Raw genomic sequence first — 26,100 nt, 5'->3', positions numbered from 1 at the left:
AGGTCAGGAAGGGCTTCCTAGAAGAAGTTATGCTGAGCTGGGCATTGAAGGATGAGTAGGAGTGTATCAGGCAGAGAAGTCAGAGAACATTCTAGGGAGAAGGAAGAATGTATGCAAAACTCAGGAGGAGGCATGAGTATATGTCAGACACTTTTCCTTGAACTTCTCTGATTTCATCTACTGTCTGCCCTGCCAAGCATCTGAGGCCTGGAAACCCACTGCCGACACCCTTTGCTCCAAGATAACAGAAAATTCAATTTTTCTAGGATGCCCCTTGGGCACAGTGGGGACATGCATCATTGTCACTAGCAGGGAGTGCTCACATGATCATATTGATGGAGGAAGGACGGCCAGATGGGCACAGGCACTGAGTAACCTTCTGGCACTTGTCAGGGTCCAAGTCCTCTGCTCTGGGGAGGGGTGCAGCTGGCCCCCATGCACATGCGACGGTGTGCAGCTCTGTGCTGGCCAGGAGCCCTCCCATAGCCTCCAAGCGCTGTCCTCGGAGGCCACACACTCAGTCACATGGCGCTCGGTACAAGTCGTTTATTTCAGTTACAATAGTGCCACACCGAAACTACAGTAGCACAAAACGTAAGAATACAAAAAATAGATTCCCAGCCCCAAACCCCACATCCGAGTAGCCGCAGAGAAGCCAGACCTATGGCTCCCGGGCCTCAGGGGAGGGGTCTCTCACGGGGCAGCTGTCCACCTCCTCAGCCTTGTTTTCAGCTCGGCAGGGACAGTGGGGGTGCTCCCTTTGCTTCTGTCCCTGCTGGGCCTGAGCCCTCCTCCCCCTTGGCCCCTGCCTATTCCCAGGACACCCTGAAGAAATGAATGTAGTCTACATTCCCTCTGGCTGGACCCTCAGCCCTGGGACACTTGCTTCTGGTTGGGAGGTCCCAGCCCAAGGTGAGGACAGACACCCCTGAGGACTGTGACCGCCCACGGGGAAGGCGGGAAGGCAGGACGAGGGGGGTAGAGGAGGTACCTGGAGGGCACTAGGGCTGGGAAATCCAAACTCTGTGTGGAAGCCCCCAACTCTAGCTCCTTCTCTGGCTCCTGTCCTACGTCTCTGAAAAGTGACCAGGGCTGCTGCCTGCGGGGACCAGGGGCCTCATCTGGACCCCACCCCACCTCAGTGCCGAGGCTGATCTGGCTGGTCCTCTTGGGCAGGGAGGATTCTAACTTCCGGGGCGAGGAGACGGGGCACGACCCGGCCGTGGGCTGCCGAGAAGGGAGAGCCAGGGTGAGCACTGGCTGCTCTGGCCTCAGTCACAGGGGCCTGCTTCCCCCAGAGAGAGCTCCTGCACCACAGTTTCAAGGAGGGAAGCCACTCCTGGTTCCCTGACCCCACAGGCTAGACTGATCACATTGGGGGAACCTTTTCCTCAGTCTGCCTTGGCTGAAAACATCTCCAGATGAGGAGTCCCTCTAGTTACAAGTATCGTCTCGATTCAACCCAAGGGGCTGAGGGTGGGATGGGGCTCAGGGCAAGTTCAGGAGTCCTTCAGATTCCTGACCTTGGTGCCACTGCCCTGTAGGCTAGAGCTCCCAGGGCGCCGTGAGGGGCAGCTCTGTGGGCACTGGGAGTAGGGGGTATGGCCTTGCATTATAGTCAGGACACTTGAAGGCTTCACTGAGGAAGCAAAGGGGCACCTGGTAGGGGGTTGTCTCCTTGGGGTAGAGCCTGGGCTGCAGCCTCAGATAAGGCACTAGAGATGGAGGGAGGGCAGGAGGGGCTGCATGTGGTCCCTGGAGCCAAGCCCAGGCCAGGGGTGCAGGACGGAGCTCAGAGGGAGGATCTGGGCCCTGTGGGACAGGAGAGCGGTCTTCTCTTTTCTCCTTCCTCTGCAGAAACGGGTCAGCAAGGCAGACCCTGGAGTGGCCGGGCTGGGAGGGCTGCTGTAGACAGGGAACCAGACCCTGGGACACACATGCAGCGGCCAGAAGAGGGACAGAGAGGGGCCATCTACGGCACGCAGAGAGGATCTGATGGAGGGCCAGGTCTTGCAGGCCTTCTGCTGTCCAGGCCCAGGGCATCGGGGTGCCCCAGGATGGGTTTGAAGGCCATGACCTGGCCTCATCCTGCTGCAGCCATCAATTCCCTGCTGCAACTTTGGGGATCAGACCGTCCTAGCTGGGGTTCCCACTGTTGGACTCTGGGGACAGAGGCAGGCAAGCTGCGAGGGGCGGTGCCCATGAGCTGGCCTCTGCCCCTTCCTGGCCTCCACACCTCTCCTCTCTACACCCTGCGACTGCAAAACCAGGTGACAGAGGCTGAAACTGTAAATGCCCAGGGATGGGCAGCTCTCTACTTGGGGACGCGCTCAGTGGCTGAGGATGGCTGCCTCAGGCGACCTCACGGCGAGTGAGGAGGAGAGGGGTAAATCAGTGGGGCTTCCCTTATCCACAGGTTATTTAGAAAAACAGAATATAATAAATATACCAATCCTTTCCTTAAAAAAAAAAAAAGTGTTTTAAATTCATTATTTCCCTGAACATTTCCAGTGTATTCCACGTTTAAAAAATAGTTTCCCCAAAAATATATCTTTAAAGCATTTGACACAGTGGCATTTCTGGTGCTTCTGGCTCCGGATGTGGGCGGGGGGTTGCGTCCACTGCCCTTGTCAGCGTGGGGCCCAGGCCTGGTGAGCAACCAGCCTGATACCCAAATGCCCACTGGAGTTGACGCACATGTGCCTGGGATGCCAGGGTCTTCACAGGGGATCAAATCTCGGATTGTGTTGAGAACCCACATCGTAGGCTCAGTTCCGGCTGAAAACCCTCCAGTGCGGGGTAGGGGGGCCCTGGGTGGCCAGGGGGGCGGGGCGGTGCCCTGGACGCTGGATGGAGAGATGGCCTTGTTGGCCCCACCTGGGGGCTCATCCTCTGTCTCGGCTCGAGGTGCTCCCACCCTCACCAGACTTCGCACTTGTGATGAGGGTTCATGGGCGAGCCAGGGGGGCAGTGGAAGTGTTCTGAGAACTCCTTGGAGTTGGAGACGGAGCCAATGACCCGGAAGCGGGAGGGGCTGTGAGGATCGGTGATGAGGCCTTCGTGGGAGCTCTCGGGCGTGCGGACAGAGCACCAGACCTTTGTGAGGCAACAAAGGAGAAGCTGGGTCACTATGGGGCCCTGAGGCTGCCAGACTGCCCCCGTCCACGGCAGTAGGGGCATGGGCCCCCGCCTGGTTCTGAGAGCCTGGGGAGTCAGCTGGGGCTGCCGAGCGTGTGGGGAAGAGACGCTGGGCTGGGATGTCCCCCATCCCAGCATCCTCTACTGCAGTTACCTGGGTCTGTCCTGGGCCTCTGCATTAGATTTCATCTGAACAAAGGGTTCTGCCCTAAAACCAGTCTGAAAACCTTGAACTGAGTCCACATCACTCACCTCCTGGGCAGAACAAAAAACTGTTTATGGCTCTGGGCACCAACAGAAGACTATTCATTAATGCCAACTCAAGGGACATCCTGGGGCATTTTGAGTTTAGGAAACTTCTAGAACCCCTGAACCAGGAGGCCCTTAGCACTTACCTGTCCTCTCATCTACCTGATACTGGAGACCTTTTAATGGCATTCACTGGATTTCTCTAATGGCAGGAAGCTCACCTTACAAACTGGATGCCCGATGGACAGGCCAATGAACTAGAAGGTTATCAATTGAGGGGAACTTGCCTTTTGGCTCTCAGAGCTCTTGGAGCTTCAAGATGGCAGAATGTGCCTGCGTTTGGCGTTTTTTTCCTCTAACAAACTCACCTGTGCAAAGCCCAGGAAGAAGAGCTGGTTATTGGTGAGGCCCAGGGTGGGCAATGTCTGCTCAGCCCCGTTCTTCTCCACCCAGTTCTGGTAGGCCTGGGAGCAGAGAAAACAAAGCTCAGCGGCTCCCTTGACACAGGAGCAAACAGGGCGACAATGGAGGGCCAGTGCGGGAGATCCCGGGAAGCTCTACCCTGCTGGGGCGGGGACTCACACTGCGGAGTCTGGGCCTCGGCTCAGGCTAGAGGAGTGATCTTCACCCGCACTCATCCTGAAGGGGAGCGTGTTCAACCCTAGGCTTAGATACCACCGACACGCCCACAGCTCTCAAGTGCCTCCTTCCAGCTCCAGCCTCTTCCCTGACTTGTTTATTCAACTGCTTCAGCTGGATTTCCACGATGCATCCCAGAGCTAACATGGCACAGCAGAATGAGAGGTTGTACACGCACACGCACACGCACGTGCACGCACATATGCCTTCCCACCACAGTAAATGGTACCACCAACCGCCTAGTTACTCAGACTCCAGCCCCAGAGTTCTTTGAGCTTCTCTTTTTTTCTTTCTTCCTTTTTTTTTTTTAAAGATTTTATTTTGGGGGCGCCTGGGTGGCTCCGTTGGTTGAGCATTCAACTCTTGATTTCAGCTCAAGTCACGATCTCACATTTCATAGGATCGAGCCCCACGTCGGGTTCTGTGCTGACAGCACGGAACCTGCTTGGGATTCTTTCTCTCTCCCTCTCTTTCTGTGCCTCCCCTGCTCTCTCTCCCTCTCTCTCTCAGAATAAATAAATAAATAATTTAAAAAAGATTTTATTAAAAAAATTTTTAATATTTATTCTTGAGAGAGAGAGACAGAGAGACAGAGCATGAGTGGGGGGAGGAGCAGAGAGAGAGGGAGACACAGAATCCAAAGCAGGCTCCAGGCTCTGAGCTGTCAGCACAGAGTCCAATGCGGGGCTCAAACTCACGAACTGCAAGATTATGACCTGAGCAAAAGTCGGACGCTTAACCGACTGAGCCAGGCGCCCCAGATTTTATCGTTAAGTAATCTCTACATTCAATGTGGGGCTCGAACTCACAACCCCGAGATCAAGTGTCACACACTCTTCTGACCGAGGGAGCCAGGCCCCCTGAGCTTCTCTTTCAATCATCCAAACAATCCAAATCTGACCACTTCTTACCCTCGCCATGGCTTTATCCCTTCTCTTGCCGGATAATCTCACAACAGCTTTCTAACTAGACTCCTCGCCTCGAGCTGGTCCAATTCCAATCCCCTCCTGACACAGCATCTTAAGCCATCCTCATAAAGTGGGGGTTGGCAAACTTTCCCGTGAAGTAAATAGTTTCAGTTTTGGAGGCCAAAGGGTCTAGTTGAAACTACTCAGTTCTGGCATTGTCAGTGTGAAAGCAGCTGCAGACAACGTGGAAGTGAACAGGCCTGGCTGTGTCCCCCTAAATTTTTTATTTACAAAAACAGGCTGAAAGCTGGATTTGGCCCACAGGGTGTAGGTTTGCTGACCCTTGTTTTAAAGGATAAATTAGATCGTGTCATTCTTCTTTTTAAAAATCGTGCGGCAGCTCCCATTGTACAGAACAAAACCCAAGCTCCTTAAGCCGTTGACCCAGACCTGGTGAGCTCTGGTCCCGATCACTCCTCCAACATCCCCTCCCTCCGCTCCACCCCTACCTGTCTTCCTGTCTTTGACCATGCCGGGCTGTGTCCATTTGCACGTACTATTCTATTCCAGCTTTCCCTGCCTCTTCCTCGTCATTCAAGGTCTCAATTCCAATGTCATCCCCTCCAGAAGGCCTACCCTGACCACCCTCCCCCCTTATTTTTCACTACCTTGCCCTATTTTATATTCTTCATCTTATCAGTACTTGAAATTATCTTATTTGTTTACTTGTGTATTGGCTTTCTTCCCCCTCCCCTGCCCCACAAAATTGTGAGTTTTGTGAGAGCACGATTCCTGTCTGTCTTGGCACAAAATCTCCAGTGCCTAAGGCAGCCCATGGTGGGCAGAAGGTTTTCAGTACATTTTCACTGACTCCTGGACTTCAGGCAGGTTATTGAGTGTTTCTGGGCTCAGTTTTCTCACCTGCAAAATGGCTGTAATACCTAATGGTAAAATTGTGGGGGTACTGAGCAGAGTCTGGCACATAATAAGGCCTCAATAAATGGCACCTCATTTATTTATTTCTGCTCTTCCTGTCACGGTGAGAAGGAGGCTCTGTATTGCTCTTTTGAGAGACATCTCCTTCTCTTCTCGTGGCCTCTGCTCTCTCTCCCTTCCAGTTCAGCTGACCTTTCGGAGTGTCACTCTGTGCCCAACTTTCTTTTTAAAAAATTTTTTTTAAACATTTATTTACTTTTGAGAGACAGAGAGAGACAGAGCGAAGCAGGAGAGGGGCAGAGATAGAGGGAGACACAGAATCTGAAGCAGGCTTCAGACTCCGAGCTGTCAGCTCAGAGCCCGACGTGGGGCTCAAACCCAGGAACTGTGAGATCATGACCTGAGCTGAAGTTGGACTCTGAACCGACTGAAGCCACCCAGATGCCCCTATCTGTGTCAACGTTCTGCCACGCCAGCGATGTAGGGAGTAGGTGTTCACAGTCAAGCACACTGGGGCTCGAGGAGGCTAAGTGACTTACTCCAGAGCCAGGACTTGAACCCGGAACTGGCTCCATGACGGTGTCCCTTCCCTCCCTTTCCCTCCTGGGCCCACTGCTGTCTGAATTAGTGGTGGCTTTCCTTGAAAAGGTCGTCAGGTAGGTCCAGTCTAAGCCCTCTCCTATGTCTCCTAGTTGGGCCAGACTCAAGGCTGGAAAGCCCTCTGTGTGCCACGCTCTGTGCTAGGGACTTCCGCAAGCTTCTCCATCAGTTCTCGCCCATTTTGCAGACGGGGAAACAGCTCATGGAGTGGCTACAGTTTGCCCAAGCTGGTCTCTAATGACCCTTTACTGAGGAGACACCTGCACAGACCCAGACTTGGGCCGGGGCATGTGCGGGGGGTGAGCTCTTACCCGATAGGCCGCCTTGAGGCCCCCGTTGTCGGCGATGTTCTCCCCGAGGGTGTGCCGGCCGTTCACTGGCTCCCCGTTCACACTGTAGTTGCTGTACTGGCCCACCATGCACTCGGTCTGCTGCTTGAAAGCCTCCACGGACGAGTTCTTCCACCAGGGCCGAAGGTTCCCATCCTTGTCGTACTCTCGTCCTGTGGGTTCAGAAGGAAGTGTCAGGTCAAGGGGAAGGAGAGGCAGAGCTGGCACGCATAGCTGTCTAACGGAGCCTCTCCTCCCAGTGAGAAATGGCTCCACCCGCCCACCTCCCTTCTACCCACCAGCACTGGGGAGATGGTGCCGGTCTGGGGGCCAGAGGAGCTGGGAGGATGAGCCAGGCGGGCTGGGTGGCAGGTGGCAGTGAGAGAATGGAGCAACGGGATGCGGGCCAAGGGTCAGCTTGTCCACAATTTCAGTGGAGCGGGAGTCATTGTCAAGGCTGGCGAAGGGCCTTGTTCCCTGAGCCCAGGAAGGGGTAAATGGAGTCAGCAGCACTGGGGTCACAGACAGGCCCCGGCCTCTAAAGTCCCGCCTCTTCCTTTTTGGCCTTGGAATCCCCAAGGCAGGAGGGAATGAGAATTCTGGACATTTTCTGATGAGGAGGCGAATGGCTTCAACTCCTCTGCTGGCGGTGGGGCCAGAGAAGTCTCTGGAGTGGAGGAGAAATTGTGCTCCCTGAGGACTACTAACACCCACTCCTGAGTATGGGACACCTTCCAGGAACCCCCTTGTGTCTGACACAGTCCCCACAATCACCCCATGAGGTCGGAATTGCCATGCCTGCTTCACAGACAAGGACGAAGAGGCCTGGAGAGTGACAGGACTTGTTAAAGTTCATTCAGATGACGGGAGGCAGGCCCAGGACTGAACCCAGATCCATCTGCCTCCAGACTGTTGGAAGCGACGAGAGCAAAGCAGAAGCAGTGGGGCCAGGAGTCAATGTGCCCGGTCTGAAGGGGGCCCCAGGGAGTCGTACCTTGATCATCAAAAGCATGAGTCAGCTCGTGGCCCACGACAACACCAATGCCACCAAAGTTTAAGGCCCTGGAGGGGAGGAAACAAGAGTGAGGGTGACGTCACAAGAGGACACGGCTTCCTGTGTCTGGAGAAACAGCAGGGTCCTGTGGCGCTCTGCAGGGACATGGCCGCAGCTTGAACTTCCAGCCAGTCCCCTGAGGCCACTGAGAGGCTGGGCAAGCGGGCTGTGGTCAGCCTGTGCCCAATGGGTGCCAAGCACTGTATGTGATGCTCCACAGAACGGCACTGTCCTCTTTGGTCCCCTCAAAAGGGTTCGGCATTAATGACCGATCTATGAATGAGCAAGCCACTTGGAATGGCTTGATCACATTGTCCACGGGCCACGCAGTGAGCAAAGAGCAGACCTGGGATTCAAACTCAGGGCCCCATACCTTGTCTGTGTGCGACAGGGCCCTCACCCCTCCACCTCCCCGGCCGTGATGGCTCTAAGATACCATTGGAGGGGCATTCCTCTAGATGGGGCTCCTGACTCCATGACATGCCCCCAAATCCCCACTGTGCAAGGGCTTCTGGATCCCGGAGACCCCTGGAGGGAAGCACGGGGCGGGGTGGGGCGGGGGGAGTGGACGTCCCAAGCTCCCCGGGCCAGTGGGACAAAGAGCACTCAGTGTGGCTGTGGGCCACAGGGCTGGGCCGGGCGTCCACTGAGGGGCAGGGGAAGGAGACGGGACGGGAGCACCCCAAGCATCCTACTTGGGTGAGGAGCGGGTGTAGAATGGCGCCTGCAGGATGCCGGCAGGAAACACGATCTCATTCTTGGTGGGCGAGTAGTAGGCGTTCACCATGGGCGGAGTCATGCTCCACCTGCAAGGACACACAGGTGGGGTCAGCCGGTCTGGAGGATATCAGGAGCCTTAACCCCGGCCCCAAGTGCACACACGTACAAGGACATCCTTAGCATCACTGTTTTGGAGGGAAAAACCAGAAAAACCCCAACTGTCTGCAGACAAGGGATTGGTGAAATCCGATGTCACACACACGGAGGAACAGTGAGCCTCTTACAAAGAGAGACAGGCCACGGCTGGGCGCCTGGGTGGCTCAGTCAGTTAAGTATCCAACTTCGGCTCGGGTCATGATCTCACAGTCTGTAAGTTCAAGCCCTGTGTCGGGCTCTGTGCTGACAGCTCAGAGCCTGGAGCCTGCTTCGGATTCTGTCTCCCTCTCTCTCTGCTTCTCCCCTGCTCATGCTCTCAAAAACAAACATTAAAATTAAAAAAGAAAGGAAGGAAGGAAGGAAGGAAGGAAGAAAGGAAGGCAGGCAGGCCACTGCTGCAAAGCATCTCTCAAAGTGTGGTCTGTGGACACTGGGAGGGGCTCTCAATTCCCTTGGGGGGGGTCTGCAAGGTCAAAGCTATTTTCATGATAATGTTAAATCGTTACTTGCCTTTGTGACATGTTGACATTTGCAACAGTGGGTAAAGTTTCTGGAGCCTAAGTGTGACTCAAGACAGGGGCACCAGCTGCTCCAGTGGTCACCGTGCTCCTCACCAGGAAAAAAAACCCCATTCCATTTGGGAACATTTTTCTTTCTTCCTTGCTCCCTTCTCTCTCTCTCTCTCTCTCTTTCTCTCTCTCTTTCTTTCAAGTTTATTTACTTATTTTGGGTGGGTGGGTGGGGAGGCAGAGAGAGAGAGAGAGAGAGAGAGAGAGAGAGAGATTGAGAATCCCAAGCAGGCTCCACACTGTGAGTGCGGAGCCCAATGGGGGCTCGAACTCACGAACTGTGAGATCGTGATCCGAGCTGAAATCAAGAGTCAATGGCTTAACTGAACTGAGCCATGCAGACGCCCCATTTAGGAACATCTTTTTTTCTTTTTTTAAATATTTACTTATTTTTGAGAGACAGAGAGGGAGAGAGAGAGAGCTCAAGCAGGGAAGGGGCAGAGAGAGAGAGGGAGACACAGTATTCAAAGCAGGCTCCAGGCTCTGAGCTGTCCACACAGAGCCTGATGCAGGGCTCAAACCCTCGAACTGTGAGATCATGACCTGAGCCGAAGCCGGATGCTTAACTGACTGAGCCACCCAGGTGCCCCCCAGAGCATGCAACTCTTGATCTATGGGTTATGAGCTTACTTACAAAAACAGAGCTTGGGTATAGAGCTTACTTACAAAAATAAAAACTAAAAAACTAAAAAAAAAAAAAATTAAGTTTATTGATTTATTTTGAGAGAGAGAGAAATTGTGAGTTGGGGAGGGGCAGAGAGAGAGAGAGAGAGAGAGAGAGAGAGAGAGAGAGAGAGAATCCCAAGCAGGCTCCACACGATGAGCATGGAGCCTGATGAGGGGCCTGAATTCATGAACCGTTGAGATCATGACCTGATCCGAAGTCAGATGCTTAACCGATTGAGCCATCCAGGCGCAGCAGAATTTTTTAAAAATTAAAAAGAAACTCTGAAGTTTCAAGCAAAATTAATTACTTAATTAGTAAAATTACAAGAACTTGTATTAGTCCCTCCAAACTTGACAGCTTCCCAATACTTAAAGACTTTTCTCAGGAGGTCAACAGTGATATGAACAAATGTGGATTTGGGGGGAAGGTATGTAAAAGTCAGCGGGGCCATTGTTTCCCAAATGACCGATGTGTGATGTGACAAATTAGGGCTGGCTAAAAGATCCATTCAAAGTGCAAGACAGACTGATGGGTTTTAGTGTAACAGTAGGAAAAGTTTATGACTATGGGTTCAGGTTCCACAGTGAGATTAACCTTTAACAAATTATTACTTGCTGAGTTTTGGTGTAGTATCGACAAAGAGTGTGCACAAGTATCGGAAAAGACTACTAAAGCATTCCTGCCTTTCCCAATTTCGTGTCTGCATGAAGCTAGGTTTTCTTTATATATTTCAAAACAAGATATTGCAATAGATTGAACACAGCGTCAGATAAAGAATCTAGCTGTCTTCTATTTAGCCGGATATCAAAGAAATAGGCAAAAAGTAAAATAATACCTTTTTCTCACTAAATATTTTGTAAGAAAATAGTTCCTTTTAATAACATTTATAATAAATTGATATAATCGCCATACAAAAATGACTCTTTGGGGTCCAATAATTTTTCAAGAGTGTAGAAGTGGGGCAGAGTGCCTGGCTGGCTCAGTGGGTGGAGCGTGCAACTCTTGATCTCGGGGTTGTGAGTTCAAGCCCTATGTTGGGTGCACAATTAGTTAAAAAAATAAAACCTAAAAAAAAATTTAAAAACAAAGAATGTAGAACAAAGAACCTAGTGGTAGAAACATCTGTCCACTTGATAATTTTTCTGGAATGGGGGGGGGAAGTTCAGTAAGGAGTGGAGTGCTGGGGTGCCTCAGTCAGTTGGTTGTGTCCAACTCTTGGTTTCAGCTCAGGGCATGATCTCACGGTTTGTGAGTTCGAGTCCGGCATCAGGCTCTGCGCTGACAATGTGGAGTCGGCTTGGGATTCACTCTCTCCCTCTCTCTCTGCCCTCCCCCACTGAGGCGCTCGCTCTCTCTCTCTCAAAATAAATAAACTTAAAAAAAAAAAAAGGAGCAGAGTGAGACAGGAAGGACGTTTTCTCCAAGAGCTTAGACAGTTCACTCTGTCTCCTCCAGGTAAGCGCCACAGAGATGTGTTGGTGGGTAACTGAAGCCATGGAAAGATACTGGGAAATTGAAAATTCATTTTTTTTTTTTAATTAAAAAAATTTTTTTTAATGTTTATTTATTTTTGAGACAGAGAGAAACAGAGCATGAACAGGGGAGGGGCAGAGAGAGAGGGAGACACAGAATCTGAAATGGGCTCCAGGCTCTGAGCTGTCAGCACAGAGCCCGACGCGGGGCTCGAACTCACAGACCGTGAGATATGACCTGAGCCAAAGTCGGACGCTCAACCGACTGAGCCACCCAGGCGCCCCTGAAAATTCATATTTTTTAAAAACACATGGTTACATGAACGGGCAGGAGGCAGAATTTAAATGATAAATTTTAAGTTAAATTAAAGATTTCAGATAAATTCGGAACCTTGTGGCAGTATCTGTGCCATAGTCTGGAGACAGAGGAAACAGAGATGTTCAAACCTCGGTTGGCCACGAGGGGGCACCAGAGGCAAAGAGAAGTTGCTTCCACCTTGGTAAGATTTATTCTGCAAAATGTTTTCGGCGTGGAGGGAGCTTATTTTGAGAACTAGAGCTGCGTTGACAACAGAAGATTTTTCCAAGGAGACTGCTCAAAAAATGACAGATGCCAGAGCTCATTCCAGATTATTTTAAGAAGGTTTGAGGTCCAGGCGAAAGCTGTATTTAAAAAAACTTCCCCAGGAGGGGCGCCTGGGTGGCTCAGTGGGTTGAACGTCCAACTCTTGGTTTCGGCTCAGGTTATGATCTCACAGTTCGTGAGTTCGAATACCATATCGGGCTCTCTGCTGTCAGCGCAGAGTCCCTTTGGAATCCTCTGTCTCCCTCTCTCTCTGCCCCTCCCACGTGCGTATGCGCAGTCTCCCTCTCACAAATAAACATAAAAAAAAAAACCTTCCTCAGGAAAACACACACACACACACACACACACACACACACACACACACACACACACAACTTCCCCAGAGGGCCCTGATATGCAGTGAGGTTTGGGAACCACAGCTGTTGGGGGCCCGTCTGGAATCCTCCCTAACTGAGGGCCTCCTCTGGGCCAGACACTCCTGCGAAGTTCTCACACTTGACTGTCCATAGGCTCCTCCCATCTTATCTGCAGATAACAAGGCAAAGGCTCTAAACACTGAAGCTGTGGAACCAGGATGTGAGGCCGGGCCGCTCAAGTCTAGAGGCCACTACTCTGCCAACAGGCTGGGCACCGGGGGCACACAGACCTGGGCCAGTCCCAGCTCCTGGCTGGGCACACTTCCTTGGTCCCTGGTCTCTGCATCTGAAAAGTGGGAAAACCACGGTACCCACTCCTCAGATGGCACTTAGGAGAGTCACGGTGGGCACGTGGTGCATGTGCGACAAAGGCAAGCTCAGCCCAGAGCACCCTGTGTTCTGGGAGCTACTTCCTCCCAGCAAGGCCCAGGGACTCACTGGTCTCTGTTGGGAGCTTTCCTGAGCTGGTCAGCAGTGACCCTCCAGGAGAAGTTGAAAAACCGCATGGCATTCTCGAAGTAGAGGTCCGGAACTGCCGTGTACTGGACAAGAGGAAGCGAAATCACAAGATCAGAGCGTACCCAGGCCAGGAGGCCCCCCGGCTCCTCGAAAGGCAAACCCCTTCTTCTAAAACTGAGGAAGCTGAGACCCCACGAGGTTAAGGGATGGGTCTACAGGTCAGAGGATGGAATGGAGGGCTCGGGACCGCAGGCTTGGTGGCTTCCTGCCTTGGCCCTGACCCTGCTGGGGCCCGGCACCCTCCCCTCTCCCTTTCGAGGACACGGTAAGAACTTCACCAGGACCGCTCAATACCAAGCAGTATCACGGCCTGCGGCAGCGCCTGGGCCTTAGGCAGGAAATCCCTCCAGTGCTGTCCAATCCATGATGAGGGACATGTTCTATGCCCGCGTTATCCCGTATGGTAGATACCAGCCACATGTGGCTACTGAGCATTTCAAACGTGGCTAGTGTGACTTTTACATTTAATTAAATTTTAATGTATTTAGATTTTAATTAATTAAACAGTCGTGGCTTGTAGCTACCACTCTGGATAGCACATGAATCGAGCCGGGATCTGTCTCTGACACGTCAGGGGACAGGCATCACTGCACATTTTCCTTAGCACTCAGCCCAGCCTTTCAGCTCTTTTCAGGGGGCAAGGTTCTCCCTCAGATCGGCTCCAGGGCTTTCTGGCTTCTCGTCAGGGCTCTGGTAAGATGCTGGGGCCCTGGGGACAGGACTCTGATCCTGTGGGCTGTCCGCAAGAGCCTCTGGATCCTGTATTGTGACACCCTGGGGCATCTTAAATTATTCTGAAGGAAACACGCTGCAGAATGAGTCAGTCCCATATTCTCAGAAGTAGTTTTAATATTCTTGGGTTTTAAATAGAGCCATGATGAGAGGTTATTATAATTGCAAAAATGCCTGAATTCACAAATTTCAATCACAAAAAGATATAAAACTATCTTTCAGGGCAGAAATACAATCCATTTAAAGGAATGACCTGCCAAAAGTTCCAACTCCCAGGAATATGTCAAGCACCCCTGTTGCCTCATTTAAGCTTAAATGTGCATTTGGGATTCATGCTTCCTCTTTCCCATTAGCATTTAAGGTCCAAATGAGGTCCAGGTTTTTCTGGGAAGGTGGGGGAGGCCCCTGGGGAGAGGAGGCAACTTGGGGGCCTGGGAAGGAAAAGGTGGTATGAGGGGCTCCCTGATATTTTAGGGGCATCAATTCTGTCTGTGCCTTCCAGGGTCTGCTCACCTCCATGATTCCCACTCATCCAATGGAGCTGCCCATGAAATGGAGTGTCTGGCAGGGCACGTGGCACCATTTGGCACTGAGGGCTGGGCACTGACTGACAGAGGCTCGGGGGAGGCGGGCCCAGGAGGGGAGGAGCAGAGAACCCATCCCCACGCCTCCCACCACCTGAGATGTCCTGACAGTCAAGGTGCCTCCAGCATCCCACCTGGACCCAGCCTGCCTCTGCTCGTCCCCAACTGCGGACCTCCAGGGGCATCTGGGAACGCAAGGGGGCAGGGTGGGAGCCACTCACGTCATTGAACACTTTGTCGAGCTCCTTGGGGTCCATGATGAAGTTGGGGTAGCCTATCATGTTGTAGATTGCGTCTGCCTAGACAGGAGAGATACGGCGGACACTGAGCGCTCAGCAGGGCTGGCTGGCCTCGGGCTCTGGACCAAAGGGACACGGGCAGGTCCTCCTGCTTGGGGTTGCCACATCTCTTTCTGGAAAGGTTCCTCTCTTGCCCGACTTCTACTTACCCTTTGGCCCTCTGCTTAAATGTCACGTCCCGAGGGAAGCCTTTGCTGGCTGTCCCCCGCTGGACTCTATCAAGTCCCTCCCTCTTCGTTAGACATGTCACATCTCCCTGCATTTTTCTCTCATGTGCTCAACACGGTCTGTTTTTACACAGTTATTAATGCAATCATGTGGTCAAGGCTGTCCCTCCATCCTGCTGGACTGTTCACCCCCTGAGGGCAGGACAGCATCCACGCCGGGCTTACTAGCTGGGACTGGTCTCCCTTCACACACCCTCCTCCGTCCGTGGCTGTGGCCCCACGGGCGGGAAGCCTCAGCCATCCCATCAGGCACCGGGCCAGCCTCACCTTCTCCTTGGCTGATCTCCGAGTGTCCTCATCCATCCACTTGAGTGTGTTCAGGCTTTCCTCAAATGCCTTCTTGATCTCTAGGATTATCTCGCTGGCCTGAGGAGAGAGAAGCTGACCAGTGAGGTCTGGGCACTGGACAGACACCCCAGGCAGAAGGGAGGCCCCGGGCCAGAGTCGAAACTCAGATCACAGCTCAGAACCTCAGGCTGTGAGTGCTGGGTGAAGAAGGGGAGCCCCAGCCACTTCCCCAACCTTGTTCCTCAGAGCACTGAAGTCCTGCAGGACAAGACTGGACCTCCATAAACAGAGCTCCATGGCCAAATATGCGTAGGACAAGCTTTGGGGAAGCTGGAAAAGTCTCTCCTCTGCAGGACTTTTCAGAACCTTTGGCGTATAACATGCACTGTGGTTCTTCTGGAGAGTGTAAAAGTCTTATTAGTCTTTCTCAGACTTACTGGCCCACAGGATTTCTTTATTGATGGAATGGGTTTTAAAATCTACAGAACCCGAGTTCTGAGAAGCAGTCTCAGCAATGCTGTGCTCAGGCTGGAGATGACCAGCTTCTCTTGAGGGCGATAATGTCACAGGCAGACCCGGAGGCCAAAGATGCTAGAGCAGGGGGAGGAAGTCGTGCAGCAGAAAGAGCAGAGGGGCTGGCGGCTGACAGAACTAGACGAAGATTCTGTATCAGCTGCTCACAGGCGAGTCGAGTCGCCTAAGGAATGGGAGTCTCCCTTTGCTAACATCTGACTGCAGATAATACCTACATAATTAAAATCAGGAACAAAAACTGTAACAATAACATAATAATAATAATATAATAGCTACCACTCACTGAGCCCTTGTTTTGTGTGCGGTATTTCATTTTGTCTCCCACCGCGGGATGGACAGCCCCACTTCCAAGTTAACGGTGAAGGGAGAAAAACTGTCCCAAGTCACCCCACCAGGAGGTGATGGATCCAGGATCTGGACTGGGGCCTGGCTGTCTTCACACACGTAGCCATGATGTTCCTCTGCGTGTCCAGAACAAACCCGTCACCCACAGGGTAAGAAAAATGTCACCCTCCAGGCCAGAGCTGCTCTGCCAACACCAGCTCGTTGGGCCCCTCGTTCCCTTTGGAGGTAGAGGCAGAGATGGCTGGAATGGCCTTGCGGGGTTAAAGGGCAATACAGCTACAGTGCCTGCCACTCAATTATAGAGCTATCCCAAATAACTCCTGGCATTCAAGGCTTCAGAAAACAGGAACTTTGGGTTAAGGCTGGAGCCCTGGCCCGGAGTAGGAAAGGTCCAGAGCAGACAGAAGTGTGGGCTGTCAGGTTCACGAAGGGCTAGTGCAGGTGCGATGTCACAGCCTGTGTGCAAGACGAGGCACTCACTATGCTCTTGCTGTCCTCCGCAAAGGTCGCTTTGACAAACATAGGGCCCAGGGCGAAGCCCAAGTTGTTCTCTGTGTCGCTCACGCAGAACTTCCACCGGGGAAGACAGGTCTGGAAACACAAGGGACAGGGGTTACTTGGTCCTGTCCTTCTTCCCAACCCTTGTCCGTCCAGGAGGCAGCAGCGGCTGGGGCTGCTTCCTTCCAGAACCTCCAGGAGACCTTTTCTGACGCAGTGGAAGTTATTTTAGGCACTAGATCAAGAGGCCACAGAATATTCCTCATCGCTGCCATCTATGATTTCCTGAATGCCAGGCTCTGTGTACAGCATGTCATAAACGGTATCTTAAGGAGCCATCAGAACGAACCTGGAAGGCAGGGATGTGGGCCTTGGACAGATGAGGAAACAGACACAGAAACTCTGCAAGGGGAAGTCGCCGGTCCAGGGTCCCACAGCGAGCGAGGGGTGTTACAGTGACAGAACTCTGACATGCCTGATCGCACGCCCCACCCCCAACCCCTACCTCGCCCTGCCCCCGGGGGAGGCTAAGAATCCTGGTGGCAAAGACTTGAGAAATTACTGTGTCTATTCTTGTGCAACAGGAAAACCTTCCCAGAAGGCCAGACCCAACCCCATTTTCTTTTTTAATGTTTGTTTATTTTTTGAGAGAGAGAGAGAGAGAGAGACAGAGTATGAGTGGGGGAGAGGCAGAGAGAGAGGGAGACACAGAATCCAAAGCAGCTCCAGGCTCTGAGCTGTCAGCACAGAGCCAGATGCGGGGCTCAAGCCCACGAACTGTGAGATCACGACCTGACCCGAAGGTGGACGCTTAACCGGCTGGGCCACCCAGACGCTCTAGGACCCAACCCCATTTAAAGCCTCCTAGAGGAAGGACCAGCACAGTGATGCTGCCAGCCCACCAGCCCGCCAGCCCCCAGGGCACCTATGGGGAGCTGGAAATGGGTGGCCTTAGGCTGTAGCCCCACAGAGCTCAGGGGAAGCACACCCACGCTGGTTCGAGCCCCGCTTGCTCTCCTGCCCCACCAGCCTGCTGGCTGTGCATGGTCCCCGTGATCATGAGTGGTGGCCCTGCTCACCCTGCTTGTGTAAATCCCTCGTGTGGCCTCCTGACCCTGAAGAACAGGTGGTAACAACCACCAGGCTTGGGGCAGCCTGCTTCATGATAGTTTTCCAACTGAAAACAAGCAAATGCCCACCAACAGGCCGACGGATAAACAAAATGTGGTATTTTTATACAACAGCACACTACTTGGCAACCGGAAGGAGTGTGACACACAATATGGATGCATTTCACAGCCATTAGCTGAGCAAAAGCAGCCAGACGTGAAAGAGCCCACAGTGTGCAATCCCACCCACACCTGTCCACACCCACTTGGGGGACCGAAGGCACCTTCTGTTCCAAGGACACTGGATAAGTGGGTGACAGGAATGTTCTCTATCTCGATTGGGGTGCTGGTTACATGGGCGACTTCATTTGTCAAAACTCGCTACACTGTGTACTTCGTGTACCCCGTTCATTTTACGGTACGTAAATTCTACCTTAAAGAAATTTCTTCCAGGAAAGAACGAAGAAGGGGAGGAAGTAAAAGGCATCTCAGCCTTCCACAAGCTGAGTGGCCCAAGTTCTTTTAAGCTTTCCCACCCATGTGTCCATTTAGATGCTGTGCCCTCCCACAGCTGGACATGGCTGTGCCCAGATCTGGCCGAGGCCACCCACGCAGAAGGTCAGGACCGGGGGGGAGGGGGACTCGAACTCCCAGGCTCCGTGGGGGCCCTAGGCCCTGATGGCTGAGTCAGGGGCTGAGTCTCACTGCCTTCTCAGGAGAGCTTTTGCATAAACCCATTCATTTATTCGCTCACTCATTCATTCACATGCCCAGTGCTCTCTGGGCAGTTCTTTTGCACCCTGAGAGCGCTAGGTGCTTGGAACCTAGAGGCGAATCAGCCGTGAGCTCTGCCTTCAAGGGGCTCAATAGAAACGCCCAGAGCACCCAGGGGGAGAGTCAGACACATAATAACAGCAACAATGGCAGCAAGACTAGTGTGTGCCAGCTGAGTGTTTATCGGGTGTGGGCCGTAGCTCATATAATCCTCACAATGTGGGCCACAGCTCATATAATCCTCATAATAACCCCACGAGGCAGGTTCTGTGCTCCTCTTTGCAGATAAAGTGCAGGGTGTGGAGTGCTTTAGCCTTTAGGACAGACTTTGTGGGAATACCTTTGTGTAATCCCAGATGGTGCCCTGGTCAGTAGGGCAGGGCAGGGATTAAGTATTCCTTTTTACATTTGGGAAGACTGAGTCTTCTGCTCCAATGAAGTGATTTGCCCAAGGCTGTGTGGTTAGAAGAAGCATTTCAAACACAGATCTTCTGACCAAAGTTCTGTGCTGTTTCCGTATACCATGCATGGGGCATATTGTGACCCTGGCTCACAGCCTCCCACCTCTAGGGGCTCCCAGTTGCCCTGGCTTCTGGCAAAGCCTTTCTGGGCTCCACCAGCTCTTAGCATCCCACTGATTAGAGTAGCACCCTGCACTCTGAGACTCGCCCAGGGAAGCTCTCCCTATGTATCTATGTATCTATCTACCTACCTACCTACCTACTTATCATGGTAAAATACACAGAAGATTTACCATTCTAGCTGCTTTAAGTGTATAGGTCAGTGGTGCTAAGCATATTCACATTGCTGTGCAACCAATCTCCAGAACTTTTCATCTTGCAAATGTGAAACTTCACACCCATTGAACAACTACCCATTGAACAACTCCCCATGCCCGCCTCCCTGCCCCCAGCCCCTGGCAACCACCAGGAAGCTCAATTTTGACTTCTGGCTTCTGCAGAGCAGAGGCTGAGTGGAGCAGAGTTCGGGTGGGGGCTGTGGAATCAACTGTGCTAGGTTTGAGAACCCACTCGCCACTAATGAGCTGTGTGACTTTGAATCGTCCTTTCCCCTCATGGAGCCTCAGTTTCTTTATCTATAAAATGGGCTGATGATAATAGTTCCGAACATACAGAGCTGTTACAGGAACTTGGTGACATAATGCCTACAAAAGGCAACATCTAGTAATGATGTCTTTTATTATGATGATGATCATCGTTAGCATTAGTGAGTGGCTGAAAGTGCCAAGATGTCACCGTCATCCAGAGCTGGGTTTGAATTGGAGTTTGGCTGCCTCCTTGCTGGGTGACTTGGGAAACCCTTCACCACCTAGAGCCCGTTTCCTCATCTGTACCCAGTGGGTAAGCAATGATGCAGGTACATGATCCCCACACAGAGGCATCTCTGTAACTACCATTCCCAGTCCTGGTCAGACCCTTCCTGAATAAAGTCCCGTGGGAAGCCAAGTGCTCCAGGGGACAGAGTCCATGTCTCGTCATGTCTGTGACCCAGGGCTCACCCAGGGCCGGTCCAAGGTAGGTACAGGTGGAGCAGGAAGGCGGGCAGCCAATCCTTCCCCTGGTCCTTCTCTGCAGGGCCACGTGGCTCTCACGGCTGAGGTCCTTTGGTGCCCTCAGAGGCCCCTCTTGTCAGGAGCAGGGCCTGTTCCCAGCCACCCTCTCCTTCCGTCCCCTTCCTGCCAGAGGTGGGTATATATGGGGAGGGTAAAGAAAAGGAGAACTCTTCCCAGGATGAACTCTAGGACCGGAGGCCAGCACCCACATCCCACCATTCTCTGCCAGCCCTTATCTGGCTCTGTCTACTACACTGGACTCTAGGAAGGGCCATGGGGGAAGGGCGGCCGGAGCCAGCTCTGCCCGTCCCCTGGGGTCTTGCTAGCTGCTGTCCTGGGTGGGTGCACTGGGCAAGCTTAGCACCTCGCCCTCTATTGGTCTATGGCTGGGCACCTCCCTGGGGCCCTGACTTGGTGTGCGTCCCATCAGCACATATGAGGACCTCACAATGTGGGCTCTTGGGGCACAGATGCCACCTCACTTGTCTCTGTGTTCCCACAAGGGACTCATGTCCTATGAATACATGTCTGTGGGCTACATGAATGAGAGGGTGACCTCCTTGGGGAAAAAGTGGAAGTGTCTGGGAAACTTCCCACCTAGGGTGGGGCCCTGAGAGGGTGGGAGTGAGGGTCCTGGAGCCCTGGGACCTCTGGAAGAATGGGCCCTCGGGGCCAGGGAGCACGACAGCAGTGAACACATGTGCGGACTTACCATGAACCAGGTGCTGCACCGAGTGTTTTATGTTTATGGAGAAGCAGCAGTATTACTGGAGGTCCCCTGTATAAAATGGGGATGATGATCACACCCACCTCATAGGGATATTAAGATCACTGGAGTTACAGGAAAGTGTTTATTATCACCAGCATCGAGAAGGAGTTGGAAGGAAGAAAACAGAAGCCACCTTTTGCTGTAAAGTAGCTAACTCTCTAAGATTCCTCTTTACCCTTTGAGATTGGATGTAATCATCTCCTTCTGGAAGCTTCTGTCCATCCCCAGCCAGCTTAGATCCTCCCTCATGAGTTCCACCGCCCTAGAGGACACTAAGGTCACAAGAGCCTCCAACCCAGGGCTTGGCACACAGTAGGTACTCAGCACGTGCATAGGAATGCAGTCACAGAGGCTCACCTTCTTGGTCCCATACATGACTTCCATGAACTTCTCGTCGGCGTCCTGAAAGCGCTGATCAAGGAAGGAACTTGTCTTCCGCACCAGGTTCCAGATCATGTAGTTGTTGAGCAGGCTGGGGCAAGAGATCAGACCGCTCAGAAGGGCCCAGAGCTGAGAGCATCACAGCACTTCCCCCACTGACCTTTAGGGGGCGCTCAGAACCGGCCTTCGGCTAGCAGGCTCTTTCCCCGACCTGCCCTAGTCTGGCAGGTTACTGCTCACTAACGGGGAATGTCAGCTCTTCAAGGCAGAGCCTGGGTCCTCTTTTGAAAACCCCTCAGTGCCTAGGGAGGTGATTTGTACATCACACGTCCTCAATACACGCTTGTTGCATAGCTGCTTTTTGTCTGGAAGCCGTGGAAGAGCAGCATGGAGATGCCCCTGGATGCTGTGTACTGCTGGCCTGGAGCAGGGAGGAGGCTGCCATGTCCCCAGCTTGGAGATGTCCCGGCCAGAGGGCCAGCATCAGGAAAGGGGCCTTAAGAATAGGAGGGGCAGGAAAGGAAGCCCTGGCCAGCCCCTCCACGGTCTGCGTGAAAGAGCTCACTGCCCCCTCCCTCAGGGCACAAGAGAATCCTCTGTGGCTTTTGTCACCTTTGCAAAGAAGCCACCTTGGTACAAAGAGATGTTCACAACAGTGAGCATCTGGCCTCAAACTGGAACCAACCTAAATGTCTGACAATAGGGGAAGGGTTGAGTAAATAATCATATGTATACTTGGTGGAATACTGTGCAGCCGTGAAGAATGAGGTCCACAGAGAGTGCGGGATAACATGGGGAAAATGCTCTTGACAAAGGTCAAGAGAAAAGCAGATTACACATGTGGTCACAACAATGGGGAGAAAAGGAACCATGTATTAGAAAATTCACCTCTCTCTCCCTCACACATGTGCACACACACACACACACACACACACCCCATAGAATCAACAGCAGTGTTTGGGTAAGTTTAAGTTTTTTCTATTTTTTCTGTAGTTTTCAAAAGCCTCTCCAACAAATCTTTTTTTTTTTTTTTTAATTTTTTTTTTTCAACGTTTATTTATTTTTGGGACAGAGAGAGACAGAGCATGAACGGGGGAGGGGCAGAGAGAGAGGGAGACACAGAATCGGAAACAGGCTCCAGGCTCCGAGCCATCAGCCCAGATCCAACAAATCTTTAAAATTAAAAAAAATCAGAAGTATTAGCTACAAATATGAGCGAACATTCACTGAGCCCCATTCCAAGTCATACTCTCACTCGGCTCTGGGATCCCTACCAGGTAGGTGCTGTTTCCAGCCCCATTTTATGATGGGGAGCATGAACCAGGAGAGGGCGAGAAACTTGCCCAAGGGTACAGAGCTGGTGGGGGGAGGGGCTGGGATTTGAAGGGCTGCCTCTCCCCAGGGCCCACGCTCCTGAGTCAGTCTGTCACCCGCTGGCCACACCTATCTGGCGGGAGAAGAGGACAGCAGCGGCAGCGGGAGGGTGTGACCCCAAGGGCTCCCTTACCATTTGTCCGTGTTGTTGATGAGGGTGGAGACCTGCCCCAGGTACTCCTTGTCGTAGACAACAACAGGCTCGGACTCATTGATCTCCACGGGGTAGAAGATGGTGTTGAGAAAGGGCAGCCAGTTGATGGCTGGCGCCAAGGCCTGGAAGGGAAGAGACCGTGTGACTCTGGCTGGGCTGTTTCTCCTCCACGCCCAAGGCTCCAGGGTGCTCTTCCGAGGAAGGCGGCACCATGCCTCCGAAGAGCTGGGCACGGACAGCGCCCTGTGCAGATGTCGAACTGAGGTCTCTGGCTTTTGTCAGAGATGCTCTCGACAGAATTCTAAGGAGCCAAACACCAACTTCAACTTGAAACGGAGCTGGGACGGAATAAAGGGGACACAGTGACAGCAGCAGTAGCTACCATTCTGCAAGCCCCTCCTGTGCCAGGTACCACTGCAAACGACTCACACGTCTTCTCTCAGCGGGACCTCATGAGAGGCCTCGGTGGGAGGCGCCACTGTCCCCAGTGTATCGATGAAGAAACTGAGCCCAGACGGGCTCTGTGTAGCATCCAGAGCCAAACCGCCTGGGTTCGTATTCCAGCTCTCTTACTTACTAGCTGTGTAACCGTGAGTAAGTGGATGAACCACTCTGTGCCTCGGGGTCTCGTCTGAAAAGGGATCTCCTCATCATAACAGAACTCACGCCATGGGGTTAGTGTAAGGATTAAACAGGTTAATGCTGTCTGTTCCATTCAACACGCACTTCCATAATACCAATTACTAGCTGATTAGGCTATACGACCGGTAAATTCGAGAATGATAGCAGTATAATGTGCAAATGCTTCGGGCCACAGGTGATTTTTCTTGGGCACGGGATCTGAAAAAATAAGCTTAGACTGACAACCTCCAGCGAGAAAGGAAAAGCCCCCAGCTCTGCTGATGCACAGGAGGCTGGCTGGTCAGCTCTATTTTACGATCATTTATTTTTTATTATTTATTTTTATTTTTGAGAGAGAGAGAGAGAGAGAGAGAGTGCATGAGCTGGGGAGAGAGGCCAGGGGGTGGAGAGAGAGAGAGAGAGAGAGAGAGAGAGAGAGAGAGAGAGAGAGAGAATCCTAAGCAGGCTCCACCCTCAGCACAGAGCCCGACACGGGCCTCCACCTTGCAACCCTGGGATCATGACCTGAACCTAAACCAGGAGTCAGATGCTTGACCAACTGAGCCACCCAGGTGCCCGTAAGATCATTTAAAACGATGGCCGATGCCAGAGCTCCCTCTGCACTCCGGCTTCGAGTAACTCCCAGCTTCGAGCAGGTAGCCTGCTCTCAGCCCGCCTAGCGGCAGCAGCCCCACTGCGCAGAGCCCATCTGCCTGCACGGTCTCTGTGTCCACAACAGCCTTCCTCCACTGCCCGCCAGGCAGCCTCCAGGCATGCCGAGCTCTCTCCAGGTTCCGGTTATTGTTTTGGTTACAAACTTGCACAACTTCTGGGTTTAACTGTGGTCAAATACACAAACATGAAGTTTACCATCGAAACCATTTTTAAGCATGCAGTTCAGCGACATTAAGTACCGTCACCGTCCATCTCCAGATTCCATCTTGCAAAACTGAAACTCTGCACCTATTAAACAAGAACCCCCCCCCTAGTTCCCTCCCTACTGGGCCCCCAGTAACCATTATTCTACTTTTTGTCTCTATGAATTTGGCGGCTCCCGCTACCTCATGTAAGTGGAACCATACAGTATTTGTCTCTGTGACTGGTTTGTTTCACTTAGCGTGATGTCTTTCAAGTGGCACAACTTTTGAATCTAATTGGAGTTGTTTATACAATTAATGAGAGCTTCATAAACTGCAGGGCCCTGGAACTCTCTAAGTCCTATTTCTCCCACACGACCTGTTGTTCTTACTTTTTCGCCCTGTAATTTTACAAGATGCAAACATATACTGTGTTATACAGCAAAAGTGCTGATATGTGTCAGTCACAGAGAATGGTAGCCAGCACTTAACAAGCACTCAATCGATATTAACTATCGTAATCATTCTCAAGGTCTCCCAAGCGTGGGCCTGGGCTTGAAGGATTATAAATTCTGTTCTCTGTTCCCTTGCAAAAGGGCAGAACTGAAGACAAAGGCTGCAAGAGACACATTACAATCGGCCTTCATATGGTAAGATCGATCGATAATGTACAATGTAAAATCAATCTACAACATCAGATGAACCTATAACCTGTTGGTAACTACCTACGATACCCTCAGTCAGAAAACAGTCGTAAAGCCCTCCCCTTAACAGATGCCGACTTTGCAGATGAGCTAAGGTGACCTTTCTGAGTTCACGTAGTTAGCTAGTGACTGTGCAGGTCTAAACTCTAGGCTCCCTCGTCTGTCCGGTTTCAAAGGGCAACTCAGCTCTTGGGGAATAAGGACCTCCGAGGACAGAAGAGGGCAGCTCCCACAGGCAGCGGTGTGCCAGCTCTTGGGGGGCAGGGAGGCGATTCGTAGTGGCATCAGGACCTACCGCAAACTACCTGCGGTGGTTTTTGTCAGAGATGCTCTAGACAGGATTCCAAAGAGGCGTGCCCGGCGGGCTCCCGCACATCCCTGCCCACCCGACTCCAAGAGGAGACATGGATCAGAGTCCTCACCATGAACTTGTTCTGGGACCTCAAGCCGTTCTGTAGCTTTTCTCTAAAATGCCCCCCCCAACACAAATATAAATACAAATAAAATGGGGACAACATTCTGCACCCCCCCCCCCACCTCACCGTGGTTGGCTGCTCTGTACCTCGTGGGGATGGCCTGCTCTTCAAACCTGAGCTGCCTTTCCCCCTAGCTTGTCCATTAACTCTTTCTCTCTGGCAAGAATCCCCTAGGCAGGTAACCTCTGGGGCTTCTCTTTAACAATTTCTGTGGCTGCAAAACTGGGAGGTGTCCAGGTGAGACGGTCAAATAGGGCTCAACGCTTAGAGACACCTGCCTGCATGATCTGTTGGCAAAGACGCCTGGGAAATTCACCAGGTTTACAAAATGTCATTGTTTACACAATGAACGAGAGCTTCACAAACTGCAGGTGACTGGAACATTCTAATCAGGGTACAGACATCAGGTGGTGATAAATCCCTGTGCACTTGACACACGCCTGTTTCGTCAGGGAGAGCAGGTGTTCTGTGCAGGCAAATTCCCATAACCCCAGATAAGGTGTGTGTTGAACAGAATTTTCACATTTTCAATCTTGCTTTAGTGAACGCCTAACTTAAACATGTGTGCCTAGATCTGTCTCCATAGAGACGGCTGTTTTAACTGACTGGGACATTCCACTTGTGACTCAAATCCTTTGGGGCACACCAGTCAGCTCTATTTTCCAAACCTGCAGCCAAAGAGTACTGCTGGTCACCAACCAGCCAGCTCAAGTAGGCTTGCAAAATAAGAGAGAAAAGGAAGATGCTATCAAACATGATCTCAGCTGGAGAATTTAGAGCAGAGGACAGGACTCATGCTCAAACAACTTTTTCTTGTTTTTAATTTTTAAGTTTATTTATTTT

At 52.1% G+C, this 26,100-nt stretch overlaps 1 protein-coding gene across 3 annotated transcripts in view; it reads right to left on the bottom strand.

Annotated features, from left to right (window-relative positions):
* Window positions 1-531: 531 nt before the first annotated feature.
* ECE1 (endothelin converting enzyme 1) overlaps window positions 532-26,100 on the bottom strand; it is a 115,852-nt gene continuing 90,283 nt past the window's right edge. For all 3 annotated transcript variants that reach the window (XM_047082660.1, XM_047082661.1, XM_047082659.1), the window contains exons 9-19: window positions 22,579-22,721; window positions 21,048-21,162; window positions 16,448-16,558; window positions 15,068-15,166; window positions 14,496-14,573; window positions 12,878-12,981; window positions 8,549-8,659; window positions 7,794-7,861; window positions 6,782-6,972; window positions 3,756-3,851; window positions 532-3,096 (exon numbers count right to left, since the gene is read on the bottom strand). In XM_047082660.1, the coding sequence (XP_046938616.1) occupies window positions 2,920-3,096; window positions 3,756-3,851; window positions 6,782-6,972; window positions 7,794-7,861; window positions 8,549-8,659; window positions 12,878-12,981; window positions 14,496-14,573; window positions 15,068-15,166; window positions 16,448-16,558; window positions 21,048-21,162; window positions 22,579-22,721 (1,293 nt within the window). In that variant the 3' untranslated portion in view covers window positions 532-2,919. The remainder of the gene's footprint in view (window positions 3,097-3,755; window positions 3,852-6,781; window positions 6,973-7,793; window positions 7,862-8,548; window positions 8,660-12,877; window positions 12,982-14,495; window positions 14,574-15,067; window positions 15,167-16,447; window positions 16,559-21,047; window positions 21,163-22,578; window positions 22,722-26,100) is intronic.

Source organism: Lynx rufus, unplaced genomic scaffold (genome assembly GCF_022079265.1).
Source record: "Lynx rufus isolate CCGP_SWC_20201006 ecotype Redwood Valley unplaced genomic scaffold, mLynRuf1.p SCAF_2, whole genome shotgun sequence".
Lineage (NCBI taxonomy): Eukaryota > Metazoa > Chordata > Mammalia > Carnivora > Felidae > Lynx > Lynx rufus.
This window is presented reverse-complemented; position numbering and strand designations above follow the sequence as displayed.